Below are 16,752 nucleotides of genomic sequence, written 5' to 3'. Positions count from 1 at the left end.
CAACAAGATAAAGACTTTGATAAGGAATAACCAATAAAGTAAACAAATATGCTAGCTAGTACTAAATGAAAAGGTGAAGCATGATTAGCATTAAAGAGAAGATATATAATGAACCATCCACCTTAATACAAAATGACAAACAGACCTAAAGAACAATTTGATGGTTAATTAACACCTTTAATGGGAATATATCATTTCCCACTCGAAGTGCCACATACCTAACAATCGTTGGCCTCTAATTAAATAGACTGATAAAATTTGGTAACAGAATCTTTCAGTAACAACAAAAATAATAAAAATAAAAATTAAGTTCAGCATCTGCATTATACAAAGACTTAGTTAAATATATATCATTATCAACCTATAACTACTACGTAAGTAGGCCTATGTTAAAATTAAAACATTCATCAGCTCAATAACCTCAAACCCAAACAAGTTAAAATAAAAAAAAAGAACCTGAGATTGAAGACCTCTTTGTCCTTCACCATGCAGATAGATAAAATCCTGTTTTTTAGGGTTTTAAATTTAACGCCAAGAAGATATGGAAAAAAGGGGTTGATTTTGCCAACCCAAGAAGAAAGAATTACTCGTACTCGAAACACTAAGCTGGTATCCTTCAGATGGGTAATGAAGTCTCAAGAGAAGTTTAGCTTGTGAGAGTGCAAAAGGGCTTAAAGCAACATTGCTAAATCCACAGCTCCTCAACATTACTTCCCATGATCTGAATCTCTCGTGTCTTTCTCTTCTCTTATCTCCTTCTGCTGCTACTATATCAATTATTTCTCTCCCGAACCAAACTTGTTCTACTGTCATCCTCTCTCTACTGCTCGGTGGCAAAGTTGCTTCCAATGAATCAAACACAGCTGCATAATAATCCAAAGCCTCCACAAATCTTTGCAAAAAAAGTGGGTGATTATGATTTGCTTCTCTCTCGGCCAGCGTTACAACTTTAGGGTTCATGGATTTAATCCTATGCAAAAAAATCCTTAACTTTTCGCGGTCTTTCAAGAGCCTGTGAAGATAAAATACACAGTTGATTGCTAAAGTCTCATCAGGGAGAAGAACAATAGAAGAAATTATTGAAGGGTCATGATCATGGTCATTATTATTGGTGATCAAAAGAGGGTGAAACTGAAACCTAAGGCCTAAAGAGTGGGCAAATTTAGCTAAACGATCTCCGGTTCTACGAAGGGTATCAAGGTCATTTCCAGTACCGGTGATCCGAAGAGTTGGAGGAGGGTAACGATCAGCTAGTGCTTGCATTAATGGTGGCCATTGAACACCGTGATTAATATCAAAATCAACGATGTGGATCGCTTGTTGGTTATCGTTAATAGCTTCCAAAATGGCTTGATTAGCAGTTAGCTGACTAAATCTAATAAAAGGGGTCACTTGGTTTAGGGAAAGATAGGATGACTGAAGTAGAGCTAAATCATTTGAAGTTTCAACAACATTAGATGGTGTCAAGAAATTAGTGGGTGAAGAGATATAACGGTTGAGGCGAAGGGAAAGTGCGCGAGTGAACTGATGGACTAATCTTTCAGTTGAATCACCAAAAGGGGAAGAGTTAGTTGATAAAATGGAGAGGAGTCTGTTTGCCGCCGAGAAATCGGACCGCGAGATTAACTCCGCGCAGCTAATGAGTAGTTGCCGGATTTGGATTGCAGGGGAAGTGGAACTGAATCTCCGCCGTTGATCATCAGTTTCTTCATCATGAGATTGAGATGATGAACCAAAGGATCCTAACATATCACCGAAATAAAACTATTTCAGGTGAAAACCCTAGAAAGAGAAAGAAGAGAGAATATATGCGTCTAATAAAAAGAGAAAGGAGAGAGAGAGAGAGAGAGGAAAAGGGGGTGTCTCTGGGGGGAAAGGACAGAGGGGGTTTTCAATGATGGAGGAGGGGAAATTTATGGTTTTGGCATCTGAAATTAATACAGAGTTATCACTAGCTAGGGAGAAGGGAAAGTTAGTATATAATTTCACATTTTCTTGGCTATAGTAGTAGTACTAATTTGCGCATCAACATTAAGGAAGAACAACCTCATTTCCCAGTTTTGTGCTTTTGCCAGAATTAATACCAAGTACAAATAAGGAAATGGCCTACACCATCTGATATATTTGATGAATCATAGCTCTGTAGCAGAGAATAAATAATACTACTGTAACTAATTAAGTACTACTAAATAGGTTCTATTTCAAGAATGAATGCTTATAAACTTACATGCTAAGTTGCTTTTGTGCATGTACTTAAGATGCCAAATATGAGAATTGAGTTGATAATGACTTTTGATTATGATAGAATCCATCTTTACCACAATATGTGTGGGTTGTCCCTGGGGAACTTCACATTAGTCGGCCGACATATACTCGTAAATATGTTTCTTTGTGTCTTAATTTTTTTTTTAAATAATAAAAATCTTAAGACAACTGATCAACAATTTTTTTTATTTTTCATTTAAGGCACTTTCTCCAAATATAGCACTAGATCAACATCTTGGTCTTGTAGATTCCAACTGCGACAATAGGAATTTTTTTATCAAAACGTCTTTGAAAACTATTTTAAATTTCAAAAGGTAATGATATGATTCCGAATGATATAACACCAAAGCGCAGGTGATGATAATATGATTGTTTATTAAGCCAACCATTTCTATCAAACGCTCTTCCAAAAGGGTGTTGATCAAAATAAATTCGGACATTGATGCATAAAGTAGGTCATAACTGTCACACCCCTTCTCTATCCCAAAAATATACTATATGTTATGGATAGTGGGTTAAAGAGTTTTTTCAATTAAAGTGACAAATTTGAGTAATGATTATTTTATTTATAGAGTCGCCACTTGGAATTAATTTTTGCGTGTTTCACGTCACCTTTTATTTGAATCCCTAGTCAAAGGAAGGTTTGACTCTGTTATTATCGGTCTGCAAAAATAAAGTCCGGATAAGAATTTCTGTTGACAGGGGAGAAGGTGTAAGGCATTCCCCGAGTACGTGGTTCTAGTACAGTTGCCTTATTGACTTAAATTTGTCATGAATTATGGATAAATTGTGCTTTATTCGGTTTTCATGTTTTGCTATGTCCGCTTTTACTGTTGATGACTTAATTAATCTCAAACTAGGATGAGTATCCCCAACCGTAGCTTATGCTAACCAAGATGAGTATCCTCGACCTTAGTTCGTGCGCCGCACCTAAAATTGGAGCCAGGGGCGGATCTAAAGGTGTGAGTATGGGTTCCTGGGAACCCAGTAGCTTTTGGCTAGATCCCGTATTTGTATTAAGAAAATCACTCAATGTATAAGAATATTTAGTTGGGAACCCAATTCTTTAGTTCGGTTATTATAATATATTAATTTAAAGTCGATGTAGGAACCCATAAACCAAAAATCCAGGATCCGCCTCTGATTGGAGCCTACTCGAAGTTAATAAATAGCAACTTTATTTGAAAGAATTGGAATAAGACGTGTCTTCACGACCTGACCATTTTATTTATGTCTTTATTCCGAAAACGATCTTCCCAACATTGGTTAAGACGAAATTAATTATTTTTGTTAAAACAAATTACTTTTGAGTTAGTCATGATCATTTATGATTGAGTAATTGAGTTATTTTTATAAATAAATAAAACATCTAATCTTACTGAATTGATTTAGTGAACTAAATCTAATTTAATTTATTTGGTGGATTAATAAAAAAAAAGTGACGTAATACTTAACAAAAAAAATCTTTTGCTTCATTTTGGAGAGTTAACTAAACTATTACAATTTTTCTAAAACAAAGAATTAACTAGTTTTAAGGACTATGTTATGGAATTAACTAAAGGAGAAAAATAATTTTTTTTCTTTATGTGCATCGATTGTTCATTTTCCGACTAATATTTATTTTTTTCACATATGGGCAGTGTATGATTAGTTGGATTGACTTTGCGATTATCGATCACTGTTAATAATTTAAAAGATGAGACTAGTGTAAGAAGATTACCTTAACTAATTTATATTGCTTAAAACTTAAAAAAAATGTGGACTTGTGGTAATATTTAAAGGTAGCAGCCTATTTTACTGATTTTTACATAAGTTTGACACATTTCCTTTATTTCCAATTTTATCACGAAACCAACTAAGCTCAAACCAATCTTTTACTACTTATGCATAGCAACAACACGACTCAACTACTACTTCTAATTCAAATGCAAAATCAAAGTACCAACTTAATTGATGTTTAGTGTGAGCATTCATAAGCAGAGGCGGATCCAAGATCTAAATCCTATGGGTTTAATTTTTAATATTTTTAGCATTGGCCCCATTATACTTTTAAAGTTATGGGTTCATATCTACTATTTTTGCGATTTTAGTGAATTTTTACATATAAATTTTTACTCTGCGTCAAAAATTATGGGTTCAATTGAACCCGTAGATAATGCAATACATCCGCCCCTGTTCATAAGACTAACGAAAATAACAAACTACAATCTGGTACAAGTCTTCCTCCAAAGTCAAAACTACACACCGGAACTAATTTACAAGTCAAATTGGAGAACACTATTACATAGCACGAACATATCAATCGGCGAACATGATACCCTCCTTAGATTAACAAAGCAATTTCTCACAAACACAAAGTACCGGTGACTCCAAACAATAGAGTACTTACGAGCGAAAAATAAAATTAAGTCATGGTGTCAGCTAAAAATTTGAAGGATATGTTACAACTACAAAAATTTATTAAGCATGCTTCCATACCAAAAATTATACAAGAAACAGAATACTTTGAAGCTTATAATAAACTGGAGAGAACTCAAATAGCTTTATTCCATTCACTCTTAATCCAAAAATTACAGTAGCATATTATGGAATACCTGGATAAGAGAAAAAGCGAAGATCAGTGATGAATGAAACGAAAATTTCAGCAACAATGACAGCAAGACAATAGCAAAAGACAACAACAAATCACCAACTTGTGTCCCGAGAAACAACCCAGGAAATACCAGCAGTACGACACTCGAAACTGTAGCTAGTTGCTCCAGAAATTAACTAAAATTCCTCTATTTCTCACAAGTTTTGCACTCTAAGTGTAACGACCCGACTGGTCGTTTTGTGCAATTTCGTCCGATTCGGCAGTTTGAGGTCACGAGCAGCTTCATATTATGTGTATCGACTTGTGTGCAGGGTTGAATTAAGTTAACGGATAATTCAGAGTCAAATTGGAAGAAGGGAACTAGTTTTGGAAGTTTAAACGGTGAGAGTTTGACCGAAATTTGACTTATGAGTAAACGGCCCCGGAATGTTGTGGGTGGTCTCAATAGCTTCGTATGGTGATTTTGGACTTAGGCGACATTCGGGTTTGGAGTTGGAGGCCCATAGGGTAATTTTAGACTTGTGTGCATATTTGGGTTGGAGCCCCAAGGGCTCGGGTGAGCTCCGGGTTAGTTTTGGAATAACTTTTCATAGTCCTTCATTTCTGGTACTGGTGTCATCGCATTTGCGATGTTTATGCCGCATTGGCGAAGCTGGGCTGCTAAGGGATGGACTCGCATTTGCGAGGAAATCGCCGCTTTTGCGAGGCCTGTTGAGTTCGCATCTGCGGACTCAGCATCGCATTTGCGATAAAGGCCGGAGTTGAGTTAGTTCGCATTTGCGAACATTTGGGCCGCATTTGCGATGGCCTGCTTCGCATTTGCGAAGTGTCTCATCGCAATTGCGATGGAGACAGGAATCTTCAGGCTTCGCATTTTCGAAGTATTCTTTGCTTTTACGAGTTCGCATTTGCGAACCCAGTGTCGCAAATGCGACATCTGCAGCCTGCTAAAAGCTGAGTATTCCGAGTTTTTGCTCATTTTTCATATTTTTGAACCCTAAATCCGAGAGTGGGCGATTTTGAGAGAAGATTTTCATACCAAATCATTGGGTAAGTGCCTCTAATCAATTTCCAACTGTATTTTGTGATTTTATCTTAGATTTAACATCAAATTCATGAGAATCTAAAGGAAAATTTGGGGAAAAATTGTGAAATCTTTTAAAAATGTAAAATGATGATTTGAATGACCAAATGGTATCGAAATTAGATAATTTTTATATGGGTTAACTCGTAGAGGAATGGGTGTTCGGTTTTTATAAATTTTATCGGATTCCGAGGTGCGGGCCCGGGGAGTTGACTTTTGGTTGACTTTTTACAAATTGTATAAGAATCCTAGTTTTGTTAATTGAAATTGTTTTCTCTTGCATTGTTTGATGTATTCAAGTCATTTTTAGCTAGATTGAGCCGAGCGTTGATGAATTGGTAAAGTAAAAAGCTAAATTGGGTATTGAATTGGCCGGATTGAGGTAAGTATCTTGCCTAACCTTGTGTGGGGGACTTCCCCTTAGGGTTTGAGTCTTCTATGCTAATTGTAGTCAGTGCACGCGAGGTGACGAGTGTGTGCTCGGATTTATTTGTGGGAATTTGCCTCTAGGGTTCTTAGGTCCTTATGTTCATTATGTGTAAAATATTCCGTCATGCTTGAGTTTCCTAATTGCTTAAATTACCTCTATATGCTCTATATGATGTTTCTAGCTTTCCTCTAATTCTTACGTGTTACTTGACCCCTAATTGCCTTAATTGAAGTGATTGTCTCCCATATTATTTTGATACTTCTTGATTGTGAGTTCCTCTATGACTTCGTGCAAATATGTTACATGTCCATTTGTTATGGTTACCGGTGTAATTATCATGTGCTTATTATGTCTTGCTGCTTAGTTAAGATTTATGATTATTCTTCTTCGTATTTGGTTATTGTTGAGCGTTGGCTCTAGTTGAGGTTCAATTGTGAAGTTGATTATTGGTACAAGTTTGTTATAGCCGATTCCCTTGCCGGGACGTATTTATTCCTTATTGTTGATTTCCTTGCCGGGACGTATTTATACTCGTTGTTGATTCCCTTGCCGGGATATTGTTGTTGCTATTGTTTGAGTGAGGAAAGAGTGATAAAGAACAAAGGGTGATGCCGTGCACATTTACATTTATATTGATGCATATGGTGAGGAAGAGAGATAAAGCACGAAGGGTGACGCCGTGCACATTTACATTATTCATATGGTGAGGAAGAGTGATAAAGCACGAAGGATGATGCCGTGCACATTTACATTTATATTGATTGCATGGTGAGGATTGAGAGTTAAAGCACGAAGGATGATGTCGTGCAGTTTCTGTTTGATGTGTTTATTTGTTGTTGTCAATTCAAGTGTTTTAACTGTTTAGATTCCTTTCCTGCTGTGATCCTTTGTGTTGAAACCCATAGTATTTTCAATACCTCACCGTATTTTTATATATGTAATTCAATACTTCAAATTTCAATAATTGTTATATTTTTTTTATTCAATTAGTTTCTCAATTAAATTCCCAAAAACCGTCTGAGGTTGTATTTTACGTAAAAAGAAATTTCTACTAAGTTAATTTATTAATCCCGTGTTAAAGGTAATAATTCATTCGATGTTGTATTTTAAATTGAAAATGGTACTTTCTTTATTCAAATGATTTCTAAAAGTAACTTCATCTTTTCTTGCTGAGTTCCTAATTGATTTAGAAGTTGTACTCTACTTTATATTATGTAAATGAGACTCCTGGAACATCTTAATTGCATTGGTTATGGGTCCTATGTATTGAGTAACATGAGAACGTTGTTGTACAAAGTGAGACAAAATTGTGGGCACAAGGTGCCGGGTGTGCTAAAGGTTTGGAAGTTGAGGTTATGATATGAGACATCGAGTTCTCAGATGGCTGGGGTTGTGCACCAGGAACGATATGATTGATTGAGTTGACACTGTCTTCCTTACTTGAGTTCATTCTATTTCTCTGTGTTCCAGCTATGTTTGTGTTGATTTATTTGGTTATCTTTCGCTTCCATCCGAGTTTTCTTTTATTATTTTGACTGTTTGTAGATTGATTTATCCCTGCTGTTGATATTATTTCATTACCTTTATCTTGATATTTGTTATCATATCCCGTTTAGTCTGTCTGACCAGTAGGTGTCTTGACTGTTCCTCGTCACTACCCCGCCGAGGTTAGTCTTGATACTTACTGGGCACCACCGTGGTGTGCTCATACTATACTTCTGTATATTTTTGTGTACAGATCCAGGGATTAATCGATAGTAGTTGTGCGGATCGTCGCGGTGGAGACTCAAGGTAACCTGCTGCTGCGTTTGCAGGGCTCGGAGTCACCATCAATTGTATTTACATTCCATTGGTTCCTTCTCGTTCTGGAACAGTGTTGTATTATTCTTGTATATTACTCTTAGAAAGGCTTATGACTTGTACCACCGGTTTTGGAAAATTGTGTTTTGTTCAGAGTTATTTAATTTGAAGCTAGTAAATGTCAATGTTATTTCAATTAATGTTAGGCTTACCTAGTTTAGAGACTAGGTGCCATCACGACCCCTTCGGAGGGATTTTGGGTCGTGACACTAAGAAACACTCACAAAGCTCAGAATTTTCAGCTTACTTTTAGATATATTCAGCTAATATTTTGCTCTCAAATTGTGTTCTTTTTGTTGTGTTTTTAAAGTGTGTAAAGATGTGTTGTAAGTGTGTCTAAAGTGAAGAAAGAGAAGCCCTTAAGTAGGAAGTGAAAAGCACTTTTTCGGATAACTTTTTGTTCACTAAAAATCTGTCCAAAAGGACGGATATTTGTTTACCAAAATCTGCCTAAAGAACTGTCCAAATGAGAGAAAGGACGGTCCTTTTTTACCAAATTTAGACCCAAAGTAAAGTAGTTGCATTTCTAGTATGCTTCAGATAGTAAAAGCAAACCACCCTATACTCTAATCTCATCATTTTACTTCCTGCTCCTCAACTTTACCTATATCAATAGCATCCCCTACTAATTTTGAACAAACTAGCAAATAGATAATTGCATTTGAACCACAAACAAACTGAAAAACAGAACTAGAACTACTAGATTTCAGCAACTTAACATACGACTAACTAGAACAAATAGCTTAATCAAACGAGCAACTAATTAACAAGTGATTCCGCCAAGATAGTAAACTTTAGTTAACTAGTGCGACGAATTAAACACGACAATTAAAAACTAAAAAAGTTACAAACTTGAACCTAAAACTAATTTCAAATCAAAGCACAATACATGTTAACAGTGGGGCAAAGCTAATAGGATCGATTAAGTTAAACGACGATGATTTAGATAATACGATTATTTCAAAGTATTCTATTGCAGCCAAACAAATCAGCATTGACCAAAACAAGCGAAGAAATCAAACGAAACCTAAACCTAAATTGCAAAAACAAAACAGAAAAGGAAAGAAAGAAAATAAAAAGAAAGGGAAGTATGGTTTTACCACACGAGGGAAAGTCGACACCAAATCAAGCAATGAAGAGATGCAGGAGAAGCCGAGTGATGATCGACTTTAAAAAACACGTTTCTTTTTTGTCGATGTTGAAAACAACGAATTCTAGCATCATATCAAAAGGAAACATGCGTCTTGGGTCAAATATTGGCTAAAACAGAGGTTAAGTGGTGGGGCTGTGGTGTTCGCGGCAGTGGGAGTGACCAGAAAATTTATCGCTGGAGCTTCGGGGTGAGATTGACATCAATAGGTAGGTCTTGAGGAGCTCTAAACATTGATGTAAGTGTTGTAGCATGGGGCAATTTAGAACTTCACGAATTTGAGAAAAAGGGGGCGGATAGGGTTTCTATTTTTACTAGATTCGTGGAGATTGGTGAGCCCCGGTGGATGATTTCCGGAGGCGGCGGAGATGGGTGGCGGGCGGCTAGGTTAGAGAGACGAGAGAAAGTGAGAAGAGACAGGAAGAAGAGGGGAAATAAGGGGGAAATGGGGCAAAATTTTGGGTGTTTGGGGTTTGTATACCTGGATGGGAGATTGGATGGTGGCCTTTAGATCAAAAGATCTTGAACGGCTGAGATCGCATCTCAGTAGCTTGGCCAAAACTACGCCGTTTCGGGCGCCTTCCAGGCCAATGGGTCCTGAATTACCGCGCCACCAATTTTGGTATATGTTTTCGGCCCAACAACAAAACTTTGCCCAACTCATCTTAATTCTATTGTTATACTTTAAATAATTAACCTAAAAACACAAAACCAAATAGAAAAATTTGGTCAAAATTTAGGCATTTACAATAATCTTCGGCAGGTAACTACCACACAAGGACGTCTTAATAAAATTCGTGGCCTAAAGTCAAATTTTATAAGGGGCTTTTTTTTTTCTTTTAGTCTATAGTGTATCTTACAAAATATATTATCCTGTAGTGTAGTTATCATACAAAATATAATACGAGTATATATATTTATATTGGTAAAAAAAATTCAAGTTAATAAGATGTGCCACGTATTTACAATGTGTTATCTTGAATCCTATTGTAAAAAATATTATTTACCAATATAAAGATTTGAGTAGCTTAATTTAAAGTTCTAAAATATTTTTATTATTAAAAAATAAACACTCTTTCTTTCCATTTTTATAAGGGTGTTGTACTTTTTTTTTCTTTCGATAAACTACAATATTATCTAAGTAAAATAAGATAGAAAGTTCACAACTAAAAATATTTTCGGGACCTCAAAATTTAAGGGGGCTAAAGAAAAGGCTTCACTAGCTTCCCATTGAGCCACCCTTGTACCACATTAACCCTCCAATTACGGATGGGATGAGTAAAAAACCGTTGTTAACCATGATCTAAAACCTAAATAGTATTTATGTTCCAACATTTTGTTGATATTCCTCATTGGCTATGGATAAGGCTTTTGGTCTCCTTATATGGTGTTGAGCTGAACCAATTTGCCAATACTCTTAATAGTGTGATACTGTCTACTTTTGGACAAACTCTAATAGTTTTTTTTCAAAAGGCAACCGTGAAATGTTTTTAGTACACTCAACATACAATTTTGCGAATCATTACCTCATGAGTTAGTTTCTGAAGTTGAGTTAGGACCAAAGTCCTATCACACTGTCACTACTAGAAATACGGTAAATACCGACCAAAAAAACCGACCAACTTTGGTCGGTTATGGCCAATTACCGACCAAAATGCGGCCAAATACGCTTGGTCATTATTTTGATGGTTGGTATATTAAAACGGCCATCTGAAGAATTTAAATGATTTACCGACCAACTTTGGTCATAAACATATTTTATTAATTTAATTTTACCGACCAAAGTTAGTCGGTATATTTAATTTATATTTTTTTATTAACTATTAAAATTAAAAAATACCGACCAAAGTTGGTTAGTAAATGAAAATATATATTTTTTTTAAAAAATTAAAATTTAACAATACCGACCAAAGTTGGTCGGTAATGTTGAATTCTGGGAATTCCTTGTTCATTAACCGACCAACTTTGGTCGGTAGTTTGTAGTAATTTTATTTTTTTATTAGAAACTGACCAACTTCTGGGTTTAATTTTGGCATAAAATGCGTGTTTTGGTAGCTACACCACCTGCCAGCATATAACAATACAACAACAACAGAACAACAACACGACAACAACAACAACACAACAACACAACAACAACAAAAACAACAACAACAACACAACAACACAACAACAACAACAACAACAACAACAACAAATGAAAGTTCAATTGAACATAACAATCCAAAACCAAGTTAAAACTAATTACAACAAGTTCAAAACTAGTTCTATTTGTCTAGTTCAAAGTATATAAAAGTCAAGGGGTGTTTTGTACAACGTCATTATCACCGTCTGATGAACTTTCATCTACAAGACGGTATAGAGAAGGGTCTTGTGGAGGACGGGAAGAATGATCATGGGGAGGACGGGAGGAACGATCACGAGCAGGACGGGAGGAACGATCACGTAGAGGTCGAACCTCTGGTGATGACTCACGAGACCGGGGCAACGGAAAAGCTCCAGTAGATAGGGGAGTTCTGATCTGAGCTTGCATGCCAAGGAATTGAGCATCTCTAACCCTTTATCTTTCCTTGGCCACTTCAAGCTCGGATGTGAGCTTTGTCACAGTCCCCCGCACAGCGGAGAGGCTCTCCCCATTAAGTTGCTCGCCTTGCGAGGAAGTCTCTATTCCTTGCATTCCACACTTATAGCGATGGAACTTTTTAGTAGGAAGCCCATATACCTTCCCCCATTTTAGACCGCCAATAGACTCCAACCATATTCTTTCAGCATCATCGTCCGAAGGTTGGTTTGGCTCGCTCGATTCACCAGGTGGATGATTGTAAATGAATTCCTTCACGTTACTTTGGTAGCGACCCTATATTATTTTAAATTGAATTAGTATTTCAAAATTTATATAAATGTAAATTATATTACTTAAAGAAAAGTGAAAGCTTACATATGCAGTCGAGGCCCGGTCCTCGACCCACCTTTCTTGATCCGTCTCTTTCTTCTTCTTTACAATATACGTCTCCTTGAATATCTCATCATGCCTCATTGGACGTCCCAACTTCTTTTCCTGAAAACAAATTAATTTAGTTAATAAACAGAATAGATATACTTTGAAAAGTAAAATAATTTAAGCAATTACATATCAATCTTCTTTTTATTGTCCCTAGGCTGATCGCACCTCCAGTGTGCAAGGAGCCTCCCTTCTCGGATGCGCGAGCTTTCTTTCCTTTTTCGCTCTTCTCTAAGAAGTCTACGGTAAGCCATTGCCTTTGCAAATCATCCCATAAATTCTGAAGTAACCAGCCAGGCCTCTTGTTCTTCTTTCTAGCATCGGAGAAAGCATCCACCAATCTCTTGCGAGCTTTATGATGATAATTTGCAGCCACTTCCGCGCTATAGCGGTCTTCCCATACACACTTGCTCTGTATTTCAAAAGTTAAATATTATATGGAAACATCATAAATATAAATTATTAAAATGCTTAAAAGAACATTTATACCTTAAATTGATTGAAAATTTGCTCCTTCAGCGAGAATGGAAAACCAGTCCAAGTCGCATAAGGGTCATCATAAAGCTTTCCAATGGCATTGGTGATTATCCTCGTAGTCTTATTACTCGGCTTGAACTGCAATTTAACAATAAAAACACAGTACTATCTTAGTAAAAACGTTACAAAACAATAAACGCAAAAATAACAAATAACTCTTACCCATCACCCTTAGGAACTATAATGATCCTGCCATATTGATCATAATGCACTTCCTCGTCATCATCCTACGAAGCATGTGCATCAGAGGCATGTGTGGATGGTGTAGGGGGGTCAGAGCTACTGCCTCGCAGGCGAATGCCTGAAATAGATGGAGTCGCTGATGAAGATGGATGTGATCCCTATGACTGCAACATAGTTGGATGCGATCCAAGTGGCTGTGATACTGATAGATGTGACCCGAGTGGCTGTGACATGGATGGATGCAATCCATGTGGCTGTGATATATAGGGATATGATATAGATGGCTGCGATGCAGATGGCCGCGATCCACGTGGCTGTGAGGCAGCTGGACTGTATGTCGGACGTATAGTCCTATGGCCCTGTGATGAAAGACCTGGTGTCTGGATGAAGGTGTAGGGCTCGTGATGTTGTGGCAGCTCAGTATAGCCGTGGGGTGGAGGATAAGACATAGGCATCTCTGAAGAGGGTCGAAAAGAGGGAGTATTGTTATCTACCCTCCTCTTTCCCTTCCTAGCCTTTTCTCGACCCCGAGAACCAGTAGGGTCATTGTTACCTTGACCCTTTCCTGCCATTTGCATAATATAATACATATTTAGATTGAAACATATAAGAAACTAGCTATAAAACGAGAGTGCTTTAAAAAACCAACTTTTTAATCCTCATCGACGTATTGTTCCTCGTCTGAGAATTCTTCGTTCTCACTTGTTTGAGCTTCATCAGTTGATTCTTCGTCCTCATTTTCAATAATTGTTACTTCATTTATATCCACTTCTTCCAATATGCGTTCAGGATGTTCCAAATTATTTTCTAACTGATCGTCCACTATTTGGTGAATACTGGAGATATCGTTTTGATATGCAACATCTAACACATTCTCGACTTCCACCCTACCTACATGCTTAGTTTTTCTTACAACCCACCAATCGGACTTATTCCGCCGCAATGGATAAGGAGCATAATACACTTGCCTAACATTATGTGCAATTATGAAAGGATCATAGCGATCATACTCCCGAGTATGATTAATCTCAATTATGTTGTATTGGTTGTGTACTCTTGTACCTCTTGTTGGATCTGGGTCAAACCACTTGCATCTGAAGAGTATCAATTTCTTATATGGCCAACCTGTATATTCTAGTTCTCCTATTTCTTTGAGCACACCATAATAATCAATATCTCCAACTTGGTTGCCATCACCATTTTGAACCCACACCCCGCTGTTGTTTCTACTATTATTTTTATAATAATCCTCTGTATGGAACTTATAATCATTCACTACGTACTTAGACATTGCTGTGACCTGAAGCCCGGGTCCCCAAGATATATCTTTCAACAATTGATTTACACCATTATTTGGATTATTTACCTACATAATGTTACAAAAATTCATAAGTTAGCATAACTTACAAACATTATTTACCTACATAGTGTTAGAACATTATCAGGATAAACTTACAAACTGTTTGAACCACGTATCAAATCTCGTATATACAGCATCATGGCCAAATTGATCCACGAAGTGATTGTGACACATCAAATATTTTTAGTAGTTGCATCAATATGTAATCACAGTAAATTTTATATTTTGATAACTAATAAATCAATACTTACTTGAGAAATGGTACAACTTCACGACAATTTAGCAACACATGAAGTGTAGCTGACTTGTACTCCATATCACTCAAACTTCTCTTCCTAACACCCTTAGAACATTAGCCTGGTTGATTGAATATGGACATTAGTGGATATAATGTATAATTCACACATTCGACCGTGTGCCTATTGGGCATATTCCTAGAACATGGCACGCTACTCTCAAAATAATAAGAACAAAAATGTTCAGTTTCCTTTGCAAGATAGGCTTCGCATATAGATCCTTCAATCCTATTCCTTTGCTTAACAAATTGTTTGAATTTGCCAATTGTCCTACATAATGTCATGTTAGCCAAGAACATTCAAATAAAATAGAAAATTACATCAAACTTATAATATTACCTCTCAAAGGGATACATCCATCTGCATTGAACAAGCCCTCCAAGTCGTGCTTCATGTACAAGGTGGATTGGAAGGTATTCCATCACATCAAAGAACCCACACGAAAATATTTTTTCCATCTTACTAGAAGATACACGAATGATCTGATCCATCTGAAGTAGGTTTTCTTCCCTTAATGTGGTAGAACACAAGTCTTTGAAAAACAAACTAATCTCTATGATGGGTTTCCAGATTCTTTCAGGCAAACCACAAAATGCAATAAGCACTAAGGCCTTGTCACGACCCTAAACCCAGACCCGGTCGTGATGGCGCCTCTCGTGAAGACAAGGCCGAACGACACATTTCCAATCCAGTTCTAACAGCTTAATAAATCAATAAGTCATTTATAAGGATGAATAATCCAACCTTTAAGCAGTCAACAATACAAATATGCGGAATAACAACCCAACACAGCCCGATATCGGGGAGTCACTAGTCATGAGCATCTACTACAATTGTCTAACCACATCAAGACCGAAATGGTCGGAAGATTTCAATAATACATAAGGAGGAATAAAGAGGGAGAAAGCAGAGCCGCGATCGCCAGGTAGCTACCTTGCTAACTCCAATGACAACTTCCACCAATCTTAGAAAATACCTGAATCTGCACACAAGGTGCAGGGAGTAAAATGAGTACTGCCAACTCAATGAGAATCATAAATAAAGACTGAGTGATAAGAAATCACGAAAAGAGCATCAACATGCTGTATAGAAGCAGTTTCAAAAGCCAGTAGAAAGCAATGAAGCTGTAAAATCCCTTAAAACATCTTAGCTCAGTTTAAACTTCTTTGAAAAAGACTTTTTCAACAGTTACGCAAATGAATGCAGAACAACTAGTGCAGGTAAGCACAGAAATCCGCCCCTCGGGCACAAATACACATTTAAACAGGTAAATGACAGGCAAATAAGAAAGATAAGCACATAAGGTTCGCCCCTCGGGCACAATGTCAACAAATCCGCCCCTCAGGCACAATGTCAACAAATCCGCCCCTCGGGCAATATCTTAGAATAGTACTAGCCCCTCGGGCAATTACATAGAACAATACTAGCCCCTCGGGATATATCTCACATCACAATGGGTGCCCGCGCTCACTAGGGGTGTGCAGACTCCTGGAGAGGCCCCTTACAGCCCAAACGCAATAACAAGCCATCTTCTGGCATCAAATCTAGGCCCTCGGCCTCATATCAATCAAGCCACCTCGTGGCGTACATACCTCAGGCCCTCGGCCTCACATCAGTATCGGTGTATCACCGCTGCGGCGTGCAGCCCGACCCAAAAGATATCCTCACAACACAGGCCCTCGGCCTTACTCAATCAAAAATCACATAAGCATCTCGGGCAACAGTAAAACAGTGTTTCTCAGCCCAAAACATCATTTAAATATCATTTGAGTACTAAAACTGAGTGAACATGGCTGAGTTTTGAAAACAGTGGAAAATAACATGACTGAGTTCAAGTATAAAGTCAAAACAGTGAGGAAATATCAACAAAAATCCCCGAAGGGTTCAAATAGTTGGCACGAAGCCCAAATATGGCATTCAGCCCAAATAATGATGATAACAAATAGATTTCAGACAAATACGCAGTAAAGTCATCAATCGGGACGGACCAAGT

The 16,752-nt window shown here is 37.2% G+C and overlaps 1 protein-coding gene across 1 annotated transcript; it reads right to left on the bottom strand.

The window, feature by feature from the left end:
- Window positions 364–1,962, bottom strand: LOC109230490 (scarecrow-like protein 18). Its single transcript, XM_019395980.1, has one exon. It carries the CDS (start codon window positions 1,747–1,749, stop codon window positions 526–528), a length of 1,224 nt encoding a protein of 407 aa, XP_019251525.1. The 5' UTR covers window positions 1,750–1,962; the 3' UTR covers window positions 364–525.

The sequence above is a fragment of the Nicotiana attenuata genome, chromosome 7 (genome assembly GCF_001879085.1).
Source record: "Nicotiana attenuata strain UT chromosome 7, NIATTr2, whole genome shotgun sequence".
Lineage (NCBI taxonomy): Eukaryota > Viridiplantae > Streptophyta > Magnoliopsida > Solanales > Solanaceae > Nicotiana > Nicotiana attenuata.
This window is presented reverse-complemented; position numbering and strand designations above follow the sequence as displayed.